This window comes from Pseudophryne corroboree, chromosome 7 (genome assembly GCF_028390025.1).
Source record: "Pseudophryne corroboree isolate aPseCor3 chromosome 7, aPseCor3.hap2, whole genome shotgun sequence".
NCBI classification, from domain to species: Eukaryota; Metazoa; Chordata; class Amphibia; order Anura; family Myobatrachidae; genus Pseudophryne; species Pseudophryne corroboree.
Window position 1 is genome coordinate 291735167 of NC_086450.1, and position 22060 is coordinate 291757226.

Genomic DNA, 22060 nt, shown 5'->3' on the forward strand with positions numbered 1-22060 from the left:
GTGTTTCTCAATTAGTACGTCAGTTATTTTGAGTCAACCATCTGTGCTGAAGCCTGAATATCACTAAAAGCTGCTCTGTTGGTATGCCTTGAGGACCCAAGTTGGGAATGCCTGCTCTATATCTTGCACATCTTTAAATACATTTTAAATCTAGAGTAAAAATCATGATGTATACCATAAGTTGTTTTCTTTAGGGCGTTGAATAGTTTCAAAGCAAAGGCTCCTTCACAAGTCAAGTTGCAACATCTGGAACAAGGATTTTCTATATACATAAATGGGGCAAATGCAGATTTAAGAAAACAGCAGAGCACACACGATTTAGCAAGAGTTGGGTCGAAAACGCCGAAAGTGAAAGGTGAGTTTAGCTCTTATCCAGCACTAGATGATGTGTCGCACTATGTGGGATATTTTGTTTTATTTTTCTCTTACGTCCTAGAGGATACTGGGGTCCATATTAGTACCATGGGGTATAGACGGGTCCACCAGGAGCCATTGGCACTGTAAGAGTTTGATAGTGTGGGCTGGCTCCTCCCTCTATGCCCCTCCTACCAGCCTCAGTTTAGAAAATGTGCCCGGAGGAGGCGGTCACAGCTAGGGGAGCTCTACAGAGTTCTCTTTGGAAAAGTTTATTTTCTTTATTTCATAGTTTATTTTTTTACAGGGAGGCTGCTGGCGACAGCCTCCCTGCAGCGTGGGATTAAGGGGAGGGAGCAGTGTCCGCCCTGTGGGGTCTTGAGCCACTGCCCCCGCTGACTGGACGTTGAGCTCCAGAGGAGTCTGATCGCGCCCTGCCGCAGAGGAACGCTCGCCCCGGCAGCCACTCACCATACTTCAGGGAGCTGAAGTGTGGCGAGTGAGTCACTGTCCCCTCTTGCAAGCGGGGGGGGGGGGGGGGGGGGGCAGTGTGAAGAAGGCGGCTAGAGGGTAGGAACACTCAGCGGTACTTCGATGCGGTGCTGGGGGGGGGGGGCGCGCCCTGGGCCAGCTCCGGACCCTACACTGACCACAAGCAGCCTGTCGGGGTCTGTGGATCCAGGCCAGCATAAATTCTTCCAGCCAATATAATCTTCATTGAGCAGGAAGACAGCGCCATTGAGGGGGCGGAGCTTCTCCTCAGAGCGGACCCAGCAGCGTTCAGCACCATTTTCCAGCCTGCAGCTCACTGGCAATGCCAGGTCCCTCCTGAACGACTCCAGCTATCTGTACGATACCAGGGTGGTAGAAGGGGGGGGGGGAGAGACTGTGTTAAGGCTATGTCACCTATTAAGGGACACAGTCAGCGTGGGTTTAGGGTCTCCCTATACTCTAACAGCGCTGTGTGTGGGTTGGCTCCAATCTCTGTGTCTCTCTGGGGGGGAAACTCTGTCTGCCCAGTACCCTGTGTGTTTGTGGGGTGTTTGAGGGTGTGTGACAACATGTCTAGGGACACTGTTTCATATGCTGCAGAGGATTTGTCTTCCCAGGAAGACTCCATTACATGTAATCAGGATTGCACTGTTTTAGCACAGATCCCAGCTAGAGAGCCAGAATGGTTAGTCTCTCTGAGGGTGACTATTTCTCAGATTTCTGATAGAGTTGCTAGGACTGAGCATGCCACTCAGGTCCTCCAGTCCTCTATGGTGGTATGGTCTGATACTGCCTCCTCGGGGTCCCCTGCGGTACATTCTCACAAACGTGCACTTGCAATTATGCAGGATGACACGGACACCGACTCTGACGCCGCAGACGGTGACGGGGATGTGTTGAGGGGGACAGCATGACTTGCCAAGGGGGTGCAGTTGATGATTGAGGCTGTTAGGGATGTTTTACACATTTCGGACACAGCTCCGGAACAGGTGGAGGAGGCCTTCTTTACAGATAATAAGAAGCCCCCCCCTCACCTTCCCGGCATCCAAAGAATTGAATGCTATCTTTGAAAAGGCATGGGAAACTCCAGAAAAGAAATTCCAGATTCCCAAGAGAATCTTGGTGGCTTTTCCCTTCCCAGAGGAAGATAGGAAGAGATGGGAGTCCCCACCGATAGTCAACGCCTCTGTCTCCAGGCTGCCCATACAGGTATTACCGGTCCCGGGATCTACCGCGTTAAAGGACCCGGCAGATCGCAAGGTGGATGCTACGCTGAAATCCATTTACATGGCTTCAGGGGCTATATTGCGGCCTACTATAGCCTGTGCTTGGATTGCTAAAGCTATTGCCAGGTGGTCAATCACTCTGCAGGAGGAATCAACTACGCTGGACAAAGGTGACGATTTGTTTTTGCGTAATATTCAGGATTCTGCACGGTTCCTGGTTGATTCCATGAAGGACCTGGGTTCCATGGCTGCGGGAATCTCCTCCATGTCCGTCTCGGCTCGCAGGGGTCTCTGGCTGCGCAACTGGTCTGCGGACGCGGAATCCAGGAAGTGTGTGGAGGGCCTACCATACAAAGGTCAGGCTCTCTTTGGGGAGGTGCTGAATGCGTGGATTGCCACGGCTACCGCGGGTAAGTCTCCTTTTCTCCCCTCAGCTGCACCGGCTACGAAGAAGCCCTTTTCATCTACCACGTCACAGTCCTTTCGGCCCGCGAGGCCTAGAAAGAATAAGCCTTCGAACACCTTCTTCAGAGGTGGTCGTGCCAAAGGAAAGAAACCTGCTCCCGCAGGTTCCCAGACCAAGAAGCCCGCTTCTGATACCCTTAAGTCCACCGCATGACGGTGGTCAGCTAGGCCTGAAGGAAGGTCAGGTGGAGGCAAGACTCCGGCAGTTCAGCCACGTCTGGATGTCGTCGGGTGTGGACACCTGGGTCCTGGATATAGTGTCCAGAGGGTACAGACTGGAGTTTCAAGATCCCCCGCCTCACCGTTTCTTCAAGTCAGGCTTGCCAGCCCTGCTGGCAGACAGGACAATTCTTCTGGAGGCCATCAGAAAATTGGTGGTGTCAGAAGTCATTGTTCCGGTCCCACTTCAGCAGTGGAACAAGGGTTATTATTCGAACCTTTTTGTGGTACCAAAACCGCATGGTTCGGTACGGCCTATTCTAAACTTAAAATCTTTGAACCCTTATCTCAGGGAGTTCAAATTCAAGATGGAATCTCTGAAAGCTGTCATCTCAGGACTGTCGGAGGGGGAGTTCCTGGTGTCTCTGGACATCAAGGATGCTTACCTCCACATCACAGGTTTGCGCTGATGGACGATCACTATCAGTTCCAGGCGCTGCCGTTTGGCCTCTCCACAGCACCGAGGATCTTCACCAAGGTGATGGCGGAGATGATGGTTCTCCACAAACAGGGGGTGAACATAATTCCATATCTGTACGATCTCCTGATCAAGGCGTCGTCCAGGGAGAGGTTGTTGCGGTCCATTGCGCTCACGACACAGCTGCTCAGGAGGCATGGTTGGATCCTAAACCTTCCAAAGTCTCATCTGGAGCTGACAAGGCGGCTGTCTTTCCTGGGAATGATCCTTGACACGGAAGTGCAGAGGGTATTTCTCCTGGTGGAGAAAGTGTTGGTGATTCAAGCAATGGTCTGGGATGTCCTAAAGCCTACCCGGGTATCGGTTCATCATTGCATATGCCTTCTGGGGAAGATGGTTGCCGCCTACGAGGCTCTGCAGTACGGCAGGTTTCATGCTCGACCTTTTCAGCTGGACCTATTGGACCAGTGGTCGGGCTCTCACCTACACATGCACAAGAGGATACGCGTGTCTCCGAAAGCCAGGATTTCACTCCTCTGGTGGCTGCAACTTTCGCACCTTCTGGAAGGCCGCTGGTTCGGAATTCAAGACTGGATCCTTTTAACCACAGATGGAAGTCTGAGAGGTTGGGGAGCAGTCGCTCTGGGGGAAACCTTTTAGGGACGATGGTCGGATCAATAGTCACTTCTCCCGATAAACATCCTGGAACTCATGGCCGTATACAACGCCCTTCTGCAAGCAGCACACCTTCTACAGGATCGGGCTGTTCAGGTGCAGTCGGACAATGTGACCGCAGTGGCCTACATAAACCGACAAGGCAGAACGAAGAGCAGGGCTGCCATGTCAGAGGTGTCAAAAATCCTCATGTGGGCAGAAAGTCACACGGTGGCGATGTCGCCAATCTTCATTCCGGGCGTAGACAACTGGGAAGCAGACTTCCTCAGCAGACAAGATCTTCATCCAGGGGAGTGGGTCGTCCATCCGGAGGTGTTCGAGGAGGTAATCGGTTGGTGGGGGCTTCCTCACATAGACATGATGGCCTCACGTCTCAACAAGAAGCTACGGAGGTACTGTTCCAGGTCAAGAGACCCACAGGCAGTGGCTATGGACGCACTGGTAACACCGTGGTGTTCAAGTCAGTGTATGTGTTCCCTCCACTTCCTCTGATACCAAGGGTTCTTCAGCTCGTGAGAAGAACAAAGCTTCTGGCAATCCTCATTGCTCTGGACTGGCCAAGGAGGGCTTGGTACGCGGATCTGCTGGATCTTCTGCTGGAAGATCCACGGCCTTTACCTCTTCGGGAGGATCAGCTTCTGCAGGGGCCGTTCGCTTATCAAGACTTACCGCGGCATGGCGTTTGAACGCCAGATCTTAGCTCGGAAAGGTATCCCGAGAGAGGTCATTCCTACCCTGATACGGGCCAAGAAGGGGGTAACGTTTCAACTTGGACGTTTTCTCCTTTTCCTGCAAGCAGGGTTGGATATGGGACTGAGGTTCAGACCTTTTTGAAAGGGGTTCTACACATCCATCCTCCCTTTGTGGTGCTTACGGCACCATGGGATCTTGATGTGGTGTTGCAGTACCTGCAATCTGCTTGGTTTGAGCCTCTACAGAAGGCCGATCTCAAGTTTCTCACGTGGAAGGCGGTCCCCTTGCAGGCCTTGGCTTCTGCCCGGCGCGTGTCGGAATTGGGGGCTTTATCTTCTAAATGCCCCTATATGATCTTCCATGAGGACAGGGAGGAACTTAGGACTCGTCCACAGTTCCTGCCTATGGTTGTGTCGGCTTTCCATATCAACCAACCTATTGTGGTGCCAGTGGCTACTGACTCCTCAATTACTTCAAAGGCCTTGAATGTAGTGAGGACTTTGAAGATTTACGTGAAGAGGACGGCTCATCATAGGAAAAGTGACTCTCTGTTTGTCCTCTATGATCCCAAGAAAACTGGATGTCCTGCTTCTAAGCAGTCGATTTCACGCTGGATCGGGTTCACTATCTAGCATGCTTATTCCACGGCAGGGTTACCGTGTCCGAAATCTGTAAAGGCCCACTCTACTCGTAAAGTGTGCTCTTCCTGGGCGGCTGCCCGGGGTGTCTCGGCGGTACAACTCTGCCGAGCAGCTACTTGGTCGGGGTCAAACACGTTTGCCAACTTTTACAAGTTAGATACTTTGGCCTCTGATGACCTCAAGTTTGGTCAAGCAGTGTTGTAGGAGCCTCCGCGCTCAGGCTCTCTTTGGGGAAGCGTTGGATGCGTGGATTTCCACGGCTACACCGGGAAAGTCTCCTTTTCTTCCCTCAGCTGCACTTGCTACAAAGAAACCCTTTTCTTCAGCTGCATCACAGTCCTTTCGGACTGCCAAAGCAAGAAAGGCCAAACTGTCCAACACCTTCTTTAGAGGAGCTCAGGCAAAATCCAAGAAACCTGCTGCTGCGGGTTCCCAGGAACAGAAACCTTCTTCAGATACGCCAAAGTCCTCAGCATGACGGTGGACCGCGCGGCCTAGAGGTGGGACCGGTGGGGGCGAGATTCAGGAATTTCAGTCACGTCTGGGTGTCGTCCGGCCTGGATCCCTGGGTGCAAGATATTGTGTCCCAGGGGTACAGGCTGAAATTTCAAGATCTCCCTCCTCACCGATTCTTCAAATCAGGCTTGCCAGCTTTGCTGGCAGATAGGACTGTCCTACAGGAAGCCATCCAGAAGTTGGTGGAGGCACAAGTTATTTTACCAGTTCCACCCCATATGCATAACATAGGTTACTATTCGAACCTTTTCGTGGTACCGAAACCGGATGCGGTGATATCAGGTCTGGAGGAGGGTGAATTCCTGGTATCCCGGGATATCAAGGATGCGTACCTCCACATTCCGATTTGACCGGCGCATCAAGCTTATCTCCGATTCGCTCTGTTGGACTGTTGCTTTCAATTCCAGGCCCTGCCATTCGGCCTCTCCACAGCACCGAGGGTATTCACCAAGGTGATGGCAGAAATGATGGTTCTCCTCCGCAGACAGGGGGGGAACATAATTCCTTATCTGGACAATCTGCTGATAAAGGCAGCGTCCAAGGAGAAGCTGTTACAGTCCATTGTTCTCACGACCCATCTACTTCCCATCCCTGGAACACTGTTGGATCCTGAATCTTCCAAAATCACATTTGGAACCAACCAGGAGGTTGTCCTTTCTGGGAATGATCCTCGACACGGAAGTGCAGAGGGTATTTATTCTAGTGGAAAAAGCGTTGGTGATTCAAACAATGGTCCGGGATATCCTGAAGCCAGCCCGGGTGTCGGTTCATTAGTGCATTCGCCTTCTGGGGAAGATGATGGCCTCTTACAAGGCTTTCCAGTACGGGAGGTTTCTTGCTCGGTCCATCCAGCTGGTTCTCCTGGACAAGTGGTCGGGATCTCATCTACACATGCACCAGAGAATACGTCTGTCGCCAAAGGCCAGGATTTCACTCCTCTGGTGGCTACAATTACCTCATCTTCTGGAGGGCCGCAGGTTCGGGACTCAGGACTGGATCCTTCTAACCACGGATGCAAGCCTCCGGGGCTGGGGCGCAGTCACTCAAGGGGAAACCTTCCAAGGAAGGTGGTCAAGTCTGGAAACCGGCCTGCCGATAAACATTCTAGAACTAAGAGCCGTCTACAACGGTCTTCTCCAAGCGGCCCACCTTCTAAAAAATTGGGCCATTCAAGTGCAGTCGGACAATGTAACGACAGTGGCTTACATAAACCGACAGAGCAGAACGAAGAGCAGAGCTGCAATGTCAGAAGTAACAAGAATCATACTCTGGGCAGAAAGACACGCGTTGGTGCTGTCAGCAATCTTCATTCCGGGAGTAGACAACTGGGAAGCGGACTTCTTCAGCAGACACGATCTCCATCCAGGGGAGTGGGGTCTCCATCCGGAGGTGTTCAAGGAGGTAACAGATCTTTGGGGTGTACCCCAAATAGACATAATGGCCTCTCGTGTCAACAAGAAGCTTCGGTGATATTGTTCCAGGTCGAGGGACCCGCAAGCAGTGGCGGTGGACGCCCTATTGACTCCGTGGGTATTCTAGTCGGTGTACGTGTTTCCACCACTCCCACTCATTCCAAGAGTGCTAAAGCTCATAAGGAGAACAAGGATTCAAGCGATCCTTATTGCTCCGGACTGGCCAAGAAGGTCTTGGTACGCAGATCTTCTGGATCTACTGCTGGAAGAGCCAAGGCCTCTCCCTCTTCGGGAGGACCTGCTGCAGCAGGGGCCGTTCGCCTAACAAGACTTACCACAGCTACGTTTGACGGCATGGAGGTTGAACGCCAGATACGAGCTCAGAAGGGCATTTCGAACAAGGTTATTCCTACTCTGATACAGGCTAGGAAAGGAGTAACGTCTAGACATTACCATCGTATTTGGAAAGAATATGTATCTTTGTGTGAGTCCAAGAAGTTTCCTACGGTGGAGTTTAAACTGGGACGGTTTCTCCACTTCCTGCAAGCAGGTGTGGATATGGGCCTGAGGTTAGGATCCGTAAAGGTATAGATTTTGCCCCCTAGCCATTTTCTTCCAGAAACAATTGGCTGCCCTCCCTGAGGTTCAGACTTTTTTGAAGGGAGTTCTGCACATCCAACCTCCTTTGTACCGCTTACGGCGCCCTGGGATCTTAACGTGGTGTTGCAGTTCCTCCAGTCGGACTGGTTTGAGCCTCTACAGGAGGTTGAGGTCAAGTTTCTCATGTGGAAGGCTGTCACTTTGTTGGCCTTATCTTCTGCTAGACGGATGTCTGAGTTGGGGGCTGTGTCTTGTAAAAGCCCATACTTGATCTTCCATGAAGATAGAGCTGAGCTCTGGACACGTCAGCAGTTTCTTCCGAAGGTTGTGTCGGCATTTCATATCAACCCACCTATTGTGGAGCCAGTTGCGACTGATTCCTCAATCTCATCACAGTCCTTAGATGTTGTAAGGGCTCTAAAGATCTATGTGAGGAGGATTGCTTGTCACAGAAAATCGGACTCTCTGTTTGTCGTGTATGATCCCAAGAAAATTGGGTGTCCTGCTTCTAAGCAGACGATTTCTCACTGGATCAGGTTCACTATCCAGCATGCGTATTCTACAGCAGACTTGCCGTGTCTTACGTCTGTTAAGGCCCACTCTACTCGTAAGGTGGGTTCTTCCTGGGCGGCTGCCCGGGGTGTCTCGGCTTTACAACTCTGCTGAGTGGCTACTTGGTCTGGGTCGAACACGTTTGCAAAGTTCTACAAGTTCGATACTTTGGCCTCTGAGGACCTAAAGTTTGGTCAATCAGTTCGGCAGGAGCCTCCGCGCTCTCTCTCCCGTTCTGGAAGCTTTGGTACATCCCCATGGTACTAATGTGGACCCCAGCATCCTCTAGGATGTAAGAGAAAATAGGATTTTAATTACCTACCGGAAATCCTTTTCTCGTAGTCCGTAGAGGATGCTGGGCGCTCGCCCAGCGCTTTGTTTTCCTGCAGTGGTTATATGGTGCAGTACGACTTTGTTTTTAGTTGAGTACTGCATTGTTACTGGGTAAGTAATGTTTCAGCGGTTGCTGAGTTTTCAAGCTAATTAGCTTGATTTGCCTTGTATGTGTGAGCTGGTGCGAATCTCGCCACTATCTGTGTATAATCCTTCTCTCGAAAATGTCCGTCTCCTCGGGCACAGTTTCTAGACTGAGTTTGGTAGGAGGGGCATAGAGGGAGGAGCCAGCCCACACTATTAAACTCTTAAAGTGCCAATGGCTCCTGGTGGACCCGTCTATACCCCATGGTACTAATGTGGACCCCAGCATCCTCTACGGACTATGAGAAAAGGATTTACCGGCAGGTAATTAAAATCCTATTTTTTTTGTATGGGAGAGATGTTTATCCCAGGCTATGTTAAAATAAAAAAAGAACACCCTAACACATGCAGTATTTTATGTGTTGAGAATGAATATATAATGGAAAACACTGTTAGTGTCTTACACTGCCACAATGATAAAAGGCTGGGGTAATAATCCTTTGGAGACTATGGAGGGAATTCATTTTTCATTGATGTCCTTGCAGTGTAGTCAGAATGCTCTTGGGACATTTGGCATGCCACACTGCGCTGCCAACACTATTGACAGTTGTGTTTTGAACCCCATATAGGTAAAAGGGAAATAGCGTTGGAATATGAAATTCTCAGGAATATGTGCAGCAGAACATTGTGACGACACATCACCTAGAAATAAATTCTGCCCTTAGATCTGTAATTTTTTAGAGTGCATTGTGTGTTCATTATTAGAAATCTCGGTATTTAACACTGTTCCTTATGTTAATGTTACATTACAGTAGAAATACTATTTATTTGTAGATGAAGGGTTCTCTGTTCTTCCTGGGAGGAGGAATCGTACAGCTCCAGGCAAGATTCAAAGGAAAGCATGGATACAGGTTAAAAATCTAACTATATATGATGACTAAATCCATTTTATTTATTATGTTTTGCTTGTCATTTTACTGTGAAAGTTTATGAAAATTAGCAGAAATTAGAAAAGTTAGAGTTGAGTATAAGATAGTGGTAGGTGACTAAGGAATACAATGTCCAACAGATCCTCTTTTAAAAATGTTAACAGGTTACAGATAGTGTAAAGCTTGTGTAAAATAAGATTATACTAATATAAAAACAAAGGCAATGCAAAAGATATACGTATATGTTGGCTACGGTGCATTCAAATATACACTATGGTGCATACACAACAAAATAACCAAAACTATAAATATGTAGCACAAAACTTAGCATAGTGTGAAGATATGAGACAGAGGGTAAAACTGTATTTGTGATGTTTCAAACTCTGTAGCGATTAATATACTTTTTAGCCCTCAGTTCCCTTGTCTCTCTGGCTTGTGTCACTATTACCCCATGTGCGTGTTCATTCGTTAGCCTATATATTCTGAACTATAATCTTACTCAGGTAAATACAGGTGTGCTGTATCCTGGCACATAGTGTTGTCATGTTATGTTATTTTAGGAGGATGCCATTCTGTGTATGAGGTTACAAGTTATCATTGATAAGCCTATTGAGTCCATTTATTATCCTTATATGGTCACACAGGAAATAAACATGAGGGACAGGTAATCTCTCTCTGAAGATGCTCCTCCACAGGAAACAATCAGGACTTAAACCAATTTCCCTATCATTGTTCCTTCTGTTTACTTTCCTCTGTTAAACTCTGGGCTCTGAAAGACAACTGGGAGCCTGAACCAGCATGTGGTCTGCAGGAGAAGGCCAGCTTTGGGAGGGAGGCGGGAGATACCTGAAATGGGATCCCACCAGTCAGGAACCTGTGTATCCTCCCCAGGTGAGCACGGCATGATGGGCATTTGGAAGTTTCTAAAAGAGGTTGCGCAGGTCAGCTCCTCATGTTAGTCGCAGGGCTTTGGCTAAGGGGTGATTCTCTGCCAAGGTACCTTGTGGAACGCATCACCAGTGTTGTGTGGACTTATACGTATTTATTCCTGCATGGACTAATCTGCTATCACTGCTGTGTGGACTCAGTGATAGTTCTGCTGTGTGAACCTGTTTATTTGTAACTTCCGTGTGTAATTGCTGTGGACCTAAATCCTCTACTGGGACTTACTATCTGGACTGCTACCTGCATATTGTTCCTTGGTTTCCTGTGAATTATCTTTTCCTCTGTGCGGTGAGAAATAAACCATCACTTTGGTTTTTTCGGCTCTGTGAGTGATTAGAAGAACCCCGTATCCTCACATTTGGCGGCAGCGACATTGGGATCATTCAGACACCAACCAACGACCGCAGGAAGCGTGAAGGCACAGCAGAGAGCAGAGGAACAGGCCATATGTAATGAAAGAGAAACTGCAGTGAGGTGGTAGCAAGTGAGCAGGTGTCAGTCCTGTGCAAGACAAAATGTTTCTAAGGAAAGAAAATTAACGCCTCAAGTCTCCCAGGGCAGTGGAGCTTGTGGGCGGAGGTGTGACGGTGTATCGGCAGACTGGTAAGCCGGATCTGTTATTGATTGTTACAAAGATGCAGTACTTTTGGGAGTACTGGAATGAAGCTAGACGGATGATCAGCGGCTGTAGAGTTTCCAGCATACAGGACAAATTGTGTTACCTGGGGCATGCATTCCTGCACTGTAAAAGTGAGGCAGCCTCATGGAATCTGCTGGGTCAGCCAGAGTTTGTAGAATTCACAGAGGAAGTGATTGCTACAGTTACCCAAATGATACAAAGAAGCCAATATTCTGAGGCTGAAGTCCAGAATAAATTATCTTCTTGGTTAGAGCCAGAGGAAATATCCAAAATGGGGCTACTGCAACCAGGGCAGATGACTGAGGGGTCTGCCTTGCAAATGCCTGTTACCAAGGAAGAAGAGTCATAGTCAGCGGGGCCCATAACCACATTGGAAGAAATGAGCATGGAGAAGCTGATAGCAGAATGCCAGCTGCGCGGCAACACTTTCCAATTCTGCACTCGCAGGGAAATCCTCCAGCTTATTCTCCAGGATCACGGGGATCCAACAAAAGCGTTCACTGATTATCGGACGTAGATCCTCCATCTCGGCCCAGGGATGAGTGTGTGAGAACAGCTGGAGTGTCTGGAGGAGTGCTTCATTGTGGCAGAGGAAGACGCATTGGATCATGGGCTCCTGGATACCCCAGCATGGTGAGAACAGTGTTACAGGGTGGATGCAGAAAGGCACCATCTGCAACAGCTACTCCCACACCCAAGGGAATTAGTTGCCCAGTGTACTATGCTGGGAGAGGCTAGCGCTGAAGTGAAGAAGGCTATGCCCACAATACAGGCATCCCAGGAGGAGCTGTGCTACACCTTCCCTTTTGCTGAGGTGGAAGATGTAGACCTAGTAACCAGCTGCCAGGGAATCTATGAAGACTATGAAGACTGTGTCCGAGAGATCACCATGGTTGGGGGAGTATTGTTCCACTCCCGACTACAAACACACCAGTCACGGATGGCCTCTTGCTCCAGGATGCCCAGCCTATTCAGCTGGGGGAGGCTCATCGCAATGAATTGGCGATGGCAGCCTCATTTATTTCACTGAGGAAGACTAAGGAGATAATGCCCTGTGTATACCCTGCTACCCTAACTCAACAAGAAGATTATGAACGATTATTCCCATTTAACAATTTGGGGAATGAGGAGCTGCAATCTGAATACCGGTACGTACCCTGTGATTCAAAAGGGACATTGGTAGCAGAGACTGTAAACATAATATCAGAGCAGGAACTAGAACAGGATGTGTTGCACCACCGTTATAACTGTGAAAGTGTTATGGACTGTAATTATGTGCCAAGGGACGTGCCTACCTTAAGCAAGATCCAAGCAACTACAGATGAAGTGGAGGCTGGGTGACGCCACTTGCTATTTTGCCTCCTTTACCTGGGTGAAGGCACAGTGCAACCCACTCCCCTTCCATCTGCAGAGCAAGAGGAAGTTGTGGAGATAATTGTGGAAGCTTCAGTTGTTAATCCGCTGAGTGGTATCCCATCAGCTACCAAGCTCACAAGGCTGGCGGGGGAGGAGGTTTTCCAGGAGGAGTAGTGCGCAGAACGAGCTGCAGGTGAGATATTTTTGAGGGGGGAGCGCTGGCAAAGGACCAGCCTGTGCTGTTGACTCCCCTGCAGCCACCAGCTGAATGGTTTCTGATGGAGGGTCCATCCTCAGCACTGGGCATTGAGCCCACATGTTGTACTGAAATTTGCAAGCCTCCTAGTTGGGGTCTGAGGAAGGAAGGACTGGACAGAGTTGCGGAAGTGCTGGGGGCGGAACCCCAACATTGGCCTGCTTTTAGGCAGCTGTGCCTTGTGCTAGGGAGGGAAGTGGAAAGTACTCCCTGCCCCGTTGTGTTAGAGGCAAATGTATTAGTACACCCAATAGTTGTGCCGGGTGTAAAAGTTTGCAATGTTGCAGAGTGGGGATACCCAACATCTGATGTAGGGGAATTGCTAAATTCCCTTGTTGGTGAAAATGGATATGTCATATTGTAATATTATCCTTGCTGGTTGTCTAACAATACTGCCTCTTACCACATGGGTCTGGTGTGACATCACCCTGTGGGACTCAGGTGGCACACACACACACACATGAGATTCTCTCCCCTGCACCCCTCTGCTCCTGGTTGGTAATGTTTCCTCAACACTTGGTGAACAAGGACTAAAAGGTAGAGGAAGGAATGTGAAGATATGAGACAGAGGGTAAAACTGAATTTGTGATGTTTCAATCTCTGTAGCAATTAATATACTTTTTAGCCTTCAGTTCCCTTGTCTCTCTGGCTTGTCACTATGACCCCATGTGCGTGTTCATTCGTTAGCCTATATATTCTGAACTATAATCTTACTCGGGTAATAGAGGTGTACTGTGAACTGGTACATAGTGCTATCATGTTATGTTAATTTAGGAGGATACGGTTCTGTGTATGAGGTTACAAGTTATCATTGATAAGCCTATTGAGTCCATCTATTATCCTTATATGGTCACACAGGAAATAAACATGAGGGACAGGTAATCTCTCTCTGAAGATGCGCCTCCACAGGGGACAATCAGGACTCAAACAAATTTCCCTATCATTGTTCCTTCTGTTTACTTTCCTCTGTTAAACCCTGGGCTCTGACAGACAACTGGCAGCCTGAACCAGCATGTGGTGTGCAGGAGAAGGCCAGCTGTGGGAGGGAGGAGGGAGATACCTGAAATGGGATCCCACCAGTCAGGAACCTGTGTATCCTCCCCAGGTGAGCACGGCATGATGGGCATTTGGAAGGTTCTAAAAGAGGTTGCTCAGCTCCTCATGTTAGTCGCAGGGCTTTGGCTAAGGGGTGATTCTTTGCCAAGGTACCTTGTGGAACGCATCACCAGTGTTGTGTGTACTTAAACGTATTTACTCCTGCATGGACTAATCTGCTATCACTGCTGTGTGGACTCAGTGATAGTTCTACTGTGTGGACCTGTTTATCTGTAACTTCTGTGTGTAATTGCTGTGGACCTAAATCCTCTACTGGGACTTACTATCTGGACTGCTATCTGCAGATTATTTTGGGGCTATATTTACCTCTGTTTCCTGTGAATTATCTATTCCTCTGTGCGGTGGGAAATAAATCATCACTTTGGTTTCATGGGCTCTGTGAGTGATTAGAAGAACTCTCACACATAGTAACACATAATCTCTAAGGGGTTTATGCAAAACTAGGAGCAACGCAAAAAAGGAGCATATTTGCACCTTGGCAAAACCATGTTTCAGTTGGGGCAAATTTACAATAAAATAAATTTTGAGTTTTTTTTTTCTTTTTTTCTTTTTTACATTTTTCTCCTAATTCCGCATAAGCCCATAAGTATCTGTACTAGTACAGTTAATATAAAATTACAAAATATTAAAGAGAGAAACAAGTTTATTGAGACAAAAAAAGCAGAAATGTATACATACATACATACGGGTTGGTAGGGATCCCGGAACTCAGCATGACAGCATCGGGATCCTTACCTCCGGAACGTCGACAGGGTGGGGTGCGCAACGGAGCCCCTCGCGCTCGCCACAGGTTCTATTCCCAGTATATGGGAGTCGTAAGCACCCACGAGTGGGAATAGATCCTATACGTCGGTATCCAGTGTGTCGGTATGTTAAGCAGTCAGGATTCCGGTGTCAGAATCTTGACCGCCAGGATCCCGACTGCTGGTAACATATCTGCATCCCATAAATATATATGCTTAGGTCAATTATATGAACATATAGGGAGGAATTCAATTACTCGCGGTAAATTATGGGTGAAAACGGGAAGTAATACTGGGGCTATTCTATTGGACTCCTAAATTCCCCCGATAGCACTGTTAACGTCCTTTAAAGTACTGTGTTAACATGTGATTGTGCGTTAATCTATTCGCAGCACCCATTAGCCCCTGAGTTATCTGGGATTTTTTTCAACCTGCTGAGGCATGTGAAATAAAATCCCAGATAACTGCTGGCATCGGGGTTAATCGGATAGCCCCGGTGGATCAATTAGCCTGCAGTAATCTACCACAGCTGATTGAATTCCTCCCATAACATAATATCAATAAAAAAGAAGTAGTATTTCAGTCTGGCATAACTTACAAAAAGGATACATCACAGAAGTATAGAGAAAACAGAGGGTAAGAAAAAAAATTCTTCAGTGAGCTTGTAAGCTGAATGTCAAGAGATTTAAACTGGAACTTTATATAAAATGGTCTACTTCTCGCTTTAACATTTCTCTAACGTCCTAGAGGATGCTGGGGACTCCGTAAGGACCATGGGGATAGACGGGCTCCGCAGGAGACATGGGCACTTTAAGAAAGACTTTGACTCTGGGTGTGCACTGGCTCCTCCCTCTATGCCCCTCCTCCAGACCTCAGTTTGATACTGTGCCCAGTGGAGACTGGGTGCATTTCAGGAGCTCTCCTGAGTTTCCTGTAAAGAAAGCATTTTAGTTAGGTTTTTTATTTTCAGGGAGCCTGCTGGCAACAGACTCCCTGCATCGAGGGACTGAGGAGAGAGAAACAGACCCACTTCTCTGAGTTTCAGGGCTCTGTTTCTTAGGCTACTGGACACCATTAGCTCCAGAGGGATCGGTACGCAGGTCTCACCCTAGCCGTCCGTCCCAGAGCCGCGCCGCCGTCCTCCTCGCAGAGCCGGAAGATTGAAGCCGGGTGAGTATTGAGGAAAAGAACATCAGAGGCGGCAGAAGACACCTTGATCTTCATAGAGGTAACGCACAGCACTGCAGCTGTGCGCCATTGCTCCCATTCACCTCACACACCTCGGTCACTGTAAGGGTGCAGGGCGCAGGGGGGGGGGGGGGGGGGGGGGGGGCGCCCTGGGCAGCAATATAAACCTCTCCTGTGGCATATATAGATATATACATGTACAGCTGGGCACTGTACATGTATATAAAGAGCCCCTGCCATGTTATTAAGAAATTTGAGCGGGACAGAAGCCCGCCGCCGAGGGGGCGGGGCTTCTCCCTCAGCACTCACCAGCTCCATTTTTCTCCACAGCACCGCTGAGAGGAAGCTCCCCGGACTCTCCCCTGCTTAACACACGGTGAAAGAAGGGTTTTAAAGTAGAGGGGGGGCACATAATTGGCGCATATACATAACAAAAGCGCTACTGGGTAAACATACTGTGTTTTTTCCTGGGTCATATAGCGCTGGGGTGTGTGCTGGCATACTCTCTCTCCAAAGGGCCTGGTGGGGAACCTGTCTTCAGAAAAGAGCTTCCCTGTGTGTGTGTGGTGTGTCGGTACGCGTGTGTCGACATGTGAGATTGAAGGCTCACCTAAGGAGGAGGGGGAGTGTATGAATGTTAGGTCTCCGTCGGCAGTGCCGACACCTAACTGGATGGATATGTGGAATGTTTTAAGTGCTAATGTTAATTTATTGCATAAAAGATTAGACAAAGCTGAAGCTGGGGTACAGTCAGGAGCGCTCGGGGAGAGGGAGGAGAGGAGATAAGCATGGAAGTGGCCGGCGCGAGGGACGTGAGTCGGCGGGACCCGAAGAGCGGGAAGATGTAAGTATTCTCTCTCTCTCTCTCTCTCCCCCACTCTCCCCCTTCCTTCCCCCCCCCACTTGAAACCTGCCTGCCGCACTGTGTAAAATGGGGATACCTGCCTGCCGCACTGTGTAAAATGGGGATACCTGCCTGCCGCACTGTGTAAAATGGGGATACCTGCCTGCCGCACTGTGTAAAATGGGGATACCTGCCTGCCGCACTGTGTAAAATGGGGACACCTGCCTGCCGCACTGTGTAAAATGGGGACACCTGCCTGCTGCACTTTGTAAAATGGGGGCACCTGCCTGCGTACTGTGTAAAATGGGGATACCTGCCTGCCGCACTGTGTAAAATGGGGATACCTGCCTGCCGCACTGTGTAAAATGGGGACACCTGCCTGCCGCACTGTGTAAAATGGGGACACCTGCCTGCTGCACTTTGTAAAATGGGGGCACCTGCCTGCGTACTGTGTAAAATGGTGATATCTGCCTGCCGCACTGTGTAAAATGGGGATATCTGCCTACCGTACTGTGTAAAATGGGGACACCTGCCTGCTGCGCTGTGTAAAATGGGGACACCTGCCTGCTGCGCTGTGTAAAATGGGGACACCTGCCTGCCGCGCTGTGTTAAATGGGGACACCTGCCTGCCACGCTGTGTAATATGGGGACACTTGCCTGCTGTAATGTGTAAAAAAGGGACTTTTTTATTTTTATTTTTCCCCCCCTGTGGTGGGTGTGATGATATCAGACGAGGTCACGCCCACTTTAATGAGACCACGCCCATTTCAATCGGCCACACACCCTTGTCGGGAGCGCGCGCATGCTTTTTCTTTTTATGGCTATATGGGGGAGGGCACGCAATTTTTTTTTATAGCAATGGGGGGGGGGGGGGGCGCATTTTGAAATCTCGCACTGTGAGCCAAATTGTCTAGAAATGGCCCTGGTATTCAATATATGATTATCGCAAGAAAAGATGTTTTGCATATCACTGAGGAACCCCCTGTCCCTGGCACGAGGGTACACATGTATAAGGGAAAGAAACCTGAGGTCACCTTTCCCTCATCACATGAGCTGAACGAATTATGCGAAAAAGCGTGGGAATCTCCAGACAAAAAACTGCAGATTCCCAAAAGGATTCTAATAGCGTATCCCTTCCCGTCGCAGGACAGAATCCGGTGGGAATCCTCCCCTAGGGTAGACAAAGCTTTGACGCGCTTATCAAAAAAGATAGCGCTTCCATCCCAAGATACGGCTCCCCTCAAGGATCCTGCTGACTGCAAGCAGGAGGTTACCTTGAAGTCCATTTACTCACATTCTGGTACGTTACTCAGACCGGCTATTGCGTCGGCCTGGGTTTGTAGTGCTGTAGCAGCATGGACAGATTCCTTATCAGCGGATATTGAGACCCTTGATAAGGATACCATTTTAATGACCTTAGGGCATATAAAAGATGCTGTCTTATATATGAGGGATGCTCAAAGAGACATTAGTTTACTGGGTTCCAGGATAAACGCTATGTCTAGTTCTGCTAGGCGTGTCTTATGGACCCGACAGTGGTCAGGTGATGCCGACTCCAAGAGACATATGGAGTTGTTGCCTTACAAGGGTGAGGAATTGTTTGGAGAGGGCCTCTCGGACCTCGTCTCCACGGCTACAGCAGGTAAATCGAATTTTCTCTAACGTCCTAGTGGATGCTGGGGACTCCGTAAGGACCATGGGAAATAGACGGGCTCCGCAGGAGACAGGGCACTTTAAGAAAGAATTTGGATACTGGTGTGCTCTGGCTCCTCCCTCTATGTCCCTCCTCCAGACCTCAGTTTGAATCTGTGCCCGGACGAGCTGGGTGCTACTTAGTGAGCTCTCCTGAGCTTGCTATAAGAAAGTATTTTGTTAGGTTTTTTTATTTTCAGAGAGATCTGCTGGCAACAAACTCTCTGCAGCGTGGGACTGAGGGGAGAGAAGCAGCCCTACTCACTGAAGATAGGTCCTGCTTCTTAGGCTACTGGACACCATTAGCTCCAGAGGGATCGTACACAGGATCTCACCCTTTGTCGTCCGATCCCGGAGCCGCGCCGCCGTCCCCCTCGCAGAGCCGGAAGACAGAAGCCGGTGACAGAAGCAAGAAGACTTCAAAAGCCTCGGCAGAAGACTCCAGTCTTCAAACTGAGGTAGCGCACAGCACTGCAGCTGTGCGCCATTGCTCCCACATTAACCCACACATTCCGGTCACTGTAGGGTGTAGGGCGCAGGGGGGGGGGGGGGCGCCCTGGGCAGCAATTAGGAACCTCTTGGCAAAAAGTAGCATATATACAGTTGGGCACTGTATATATGCATGAGCCCCCGCCATTATTTTACACACAAACGCGGGACATAAGGGGGGCGGGCTTCTTCCTCAGCACTCACCAGCGCCATTTTCTCTCCACAGCTCCGCTGAGAGGAAGCTCCCCAGGCTCTGCCCTGCAGAAACACGGTAGAAAGAGGGTAAAAAAGAGAGGGAGGGCACATAAATTAGGCGCATAAAAGCTTTATATACAGCAGCTACTGGGTTAACACTAAGTTACTGTGTGATTCCTGGGTCATATAGCGCTGGGGTGTGTGCTGGCATACTCTCTCTCTGTCTCTCCAAAGGGCCTTGTGGGGGAACTCTCTTCAAAAAGAGCATCCCCTGTGTGTGTGTGGTGTGTCGGTACGCTTGTGTCGACATGTTTGACGAGGAAGGCTATGTGGAAGCAGAGCGGGAGCAAATGAATGTGGGGTCGCCGCCGACGGCGCCGACACCTGATTGGATGGATATGTGGAAGGTTTTAAATGATAATGTTAATTCCTTGCATAAAAGGTTGGATAAAGTCGAAACCTTAGGACAGTCAGGGTCTCAACCCATGCCTGATCCTATGTCGCCGAGGCCGTCAGGGTCTCAGAAGCGCCCACAATCCCAAATTGTTGACACAGACACGGAGTCTGACTCCAGTGTCGGCTATGATGATGCAAAGTTACAGCCTAAATTGGCTAAAGCTATACGTTATATGATTATAGCAATGAAGGAGGTGTTGCACATCACAGAGGAAACCCCAGTCCCTGACAAGAGGGTTCATATGTATGGGGGGAAAAGGCAGGAGGTGACCTTTCCCCCTTCACATGAGCTAAATGAGTTATGTGAAAAGGCTTGGGAATCTCCAGATAAGAAACTGCAGATTTCCAAACGGATGCTTATGGCGTATCCTTTCCCGCCAACGGACAGGTTACGCTGGGAATCCTCCCCTAGGGTGGATAAAGCTCTAACACGCTTATCCAAGAGGGTAGCCCTGCCGTCACAGGATACGGCCACCCTAAAAGATGCTGCGGATAGAAAGCAAGAGGGTACTCTGAAGTCCATTTATACAAATTCAGGTACCTTACTAAGGCCGGCAATTGCGTCGGCCTGGGTGTGTAGTGCTGTAGCAGCATGGACGGATACCTTATCTGAGGAACTGGATACCTTAGACAAAGATACTATATTAATGACCCCGGGGCATGTAAAAGACGCTGTCCTATATATGAGAGATGCTCAAAGAGACATTAGCCTACTGGGCTCTAGAATAAATGCAATGTCGATTTCTGCCAGAAGGGTCCTGTGGACTCGGCAATGGACAGGCGATGCCGACTCAAAAAGGCACATGGAGGTTTTACCTTACAAGGGTGAGGAATTGTTTGGGGAGGGTCTCTCGGACCTGTTCTCCACAGCTACTGCTGGAAAGTCAAATTTTTTGCCATATGTTCCCTCACAACCTAAGAAAGCACCGTATTACCAAATGCAGTCCTTTCGTTCACAAAAAGGCAAGAAAGTCCGAGGTGCGTCCTTTCTTGCCAGAGGCAAGGGTAGAGGAAAGAAGCTGCACAACACAGCTAGTTCCCAGGAACAGAAGTCCTCCCCGGCTTCTACTAAATCCACCGCATGACGCTGGGGCTCCACAGGCGGAGCTAGGGCCGGTGGGGGCGCGTCTCCGAAATTACAGCCACGAGTGGGTTCACTCCCAGGTGGATCCCTGGGTAATAGATATTGTGTCTCAGGGATACAAGCTGGAATTCGAGGAGATGCCCCCTCACCGATACCTCAAATCGGCCCTGCCAGCTTCCCCCGTAGAGAGGGAAATTGTGTTAGCTGCAATTCACAAATTGTATCTTCAGCAGGTGGTGGTCAAGGTTCCCCTCCTTCAACAAGGAAAGGGTTATTATTCGACCATATGTGTGGTTCCGAAACCGGACGGTTCGGTCAGACCCATATTGAATTTAAAATCCCTGAACATATACCTGAAAAGGTTCAAGTTCAAGATGGAATCGCTCAGAGCGGTCATAGCAAGCCTGGAAGGGAGGGATTTTATGGTGTCTCTGGACATAAAGGATGCATACCTTCATGTTCCCATTTATCCGCCTCATCAGGTGTACCTCAGATTTGTGGTACAGGATTGTCATTACCAATTCCAGACGTTGCTGTTTGGTCTCTCCACGGCACAGAGAATTTTTACCAAGGTAATGGCAGAAATGATGGTGCTCCTGCGAAAGCAAGGGGTCACAATTAGTCCATACTTGGACGATCTCCTCATAAAGGCGAGGTCCAGAGAGCAGTTGCTGATCAGCGTATAACGCTCTCGGGAAGTGTTACAACAGCACGGCTGGATTCTAAATATTCCAAAGTCGCAATTGATTCCTACCTTTCCTGGGCATGATTCTGGACACAGACCAGAAGAGGGTTTATCTCCCGATGGAGAAGGCTCAGGAGCTCATGACACTGGTCAGAGACCTATTAAAACCAAAACCGGTGTCGGTGCATCACTGCACGCGAGTCTTGGGAAAGATGGTGGCATCATACGAGGCCATTCCCTTTGGCAGGTTCCATGCGAGGACCTTTCAATGGGATCTGTTGGACAAGTGGTCCGGATCACATCTACAGATGCATCGGCTGATCACCCTATCCCCCAGGGCCAGGGTATCTCTCCTGTGGTGGCTGCAGAGTGCTCACCTTCTCAAGGACCGCAGATTCGGCATTCAGGACTGGGTCCTGGTGACCACGGATGCAAGCCTCCGAGGGTGGGGGGGCAGTCACACAGGGAAGAAATTTCCAAGGTCTGTGGTCAAGTCAGGAGACTTGCCTTCACATCAATATCCTGGAACTAAGGGCCATATACAACGCCCTAAGTCAAGCAGAGACCCTGCTTCGCGGCCAATCGGTGCTGATTCAGTCAGACAACATCACCGCAGTGGCTCATGTAAACCGCCAAGGCTGCACAAGGAGCAGGGTGGCGATGGCGGAAGCCACCAAAATCCTTCGCTTGGCGGAGAATCACGTAAGAGCACTGTCAGCAGTGTTCATTCCGGGAGTGGACAACTGGGAAGCAGACTTACTC

General features: G+C 49.3%; 1 protein-coding gene across 4 annotated transcripts in view; it reads left to right on the plus strand.

Moving 5' to 3' along the window:
- KATNIP (katanin interacting protein) overlaps nt 1-22060 on the plus strand; it is a 465431-nt gene that overhangs the window by 62947 nt on the left and 380424 nt on the right. For all 4 annotated transcript variants that reach the window (XM_063934229.1, XM_063934228.1, XM_063934227.1 and 1 more), the window contains exons 4-5: nt 195-355; nt 9515-9591. In XM_063934229.1, the coding sequence (XP_063790299.1) occupies nt 195-355; nt 9515-9591 (238 nt within the window). The remainder of the gene's footprint in view (nt 1-194; nt 356-9514; nt 9592-22060) is intronic.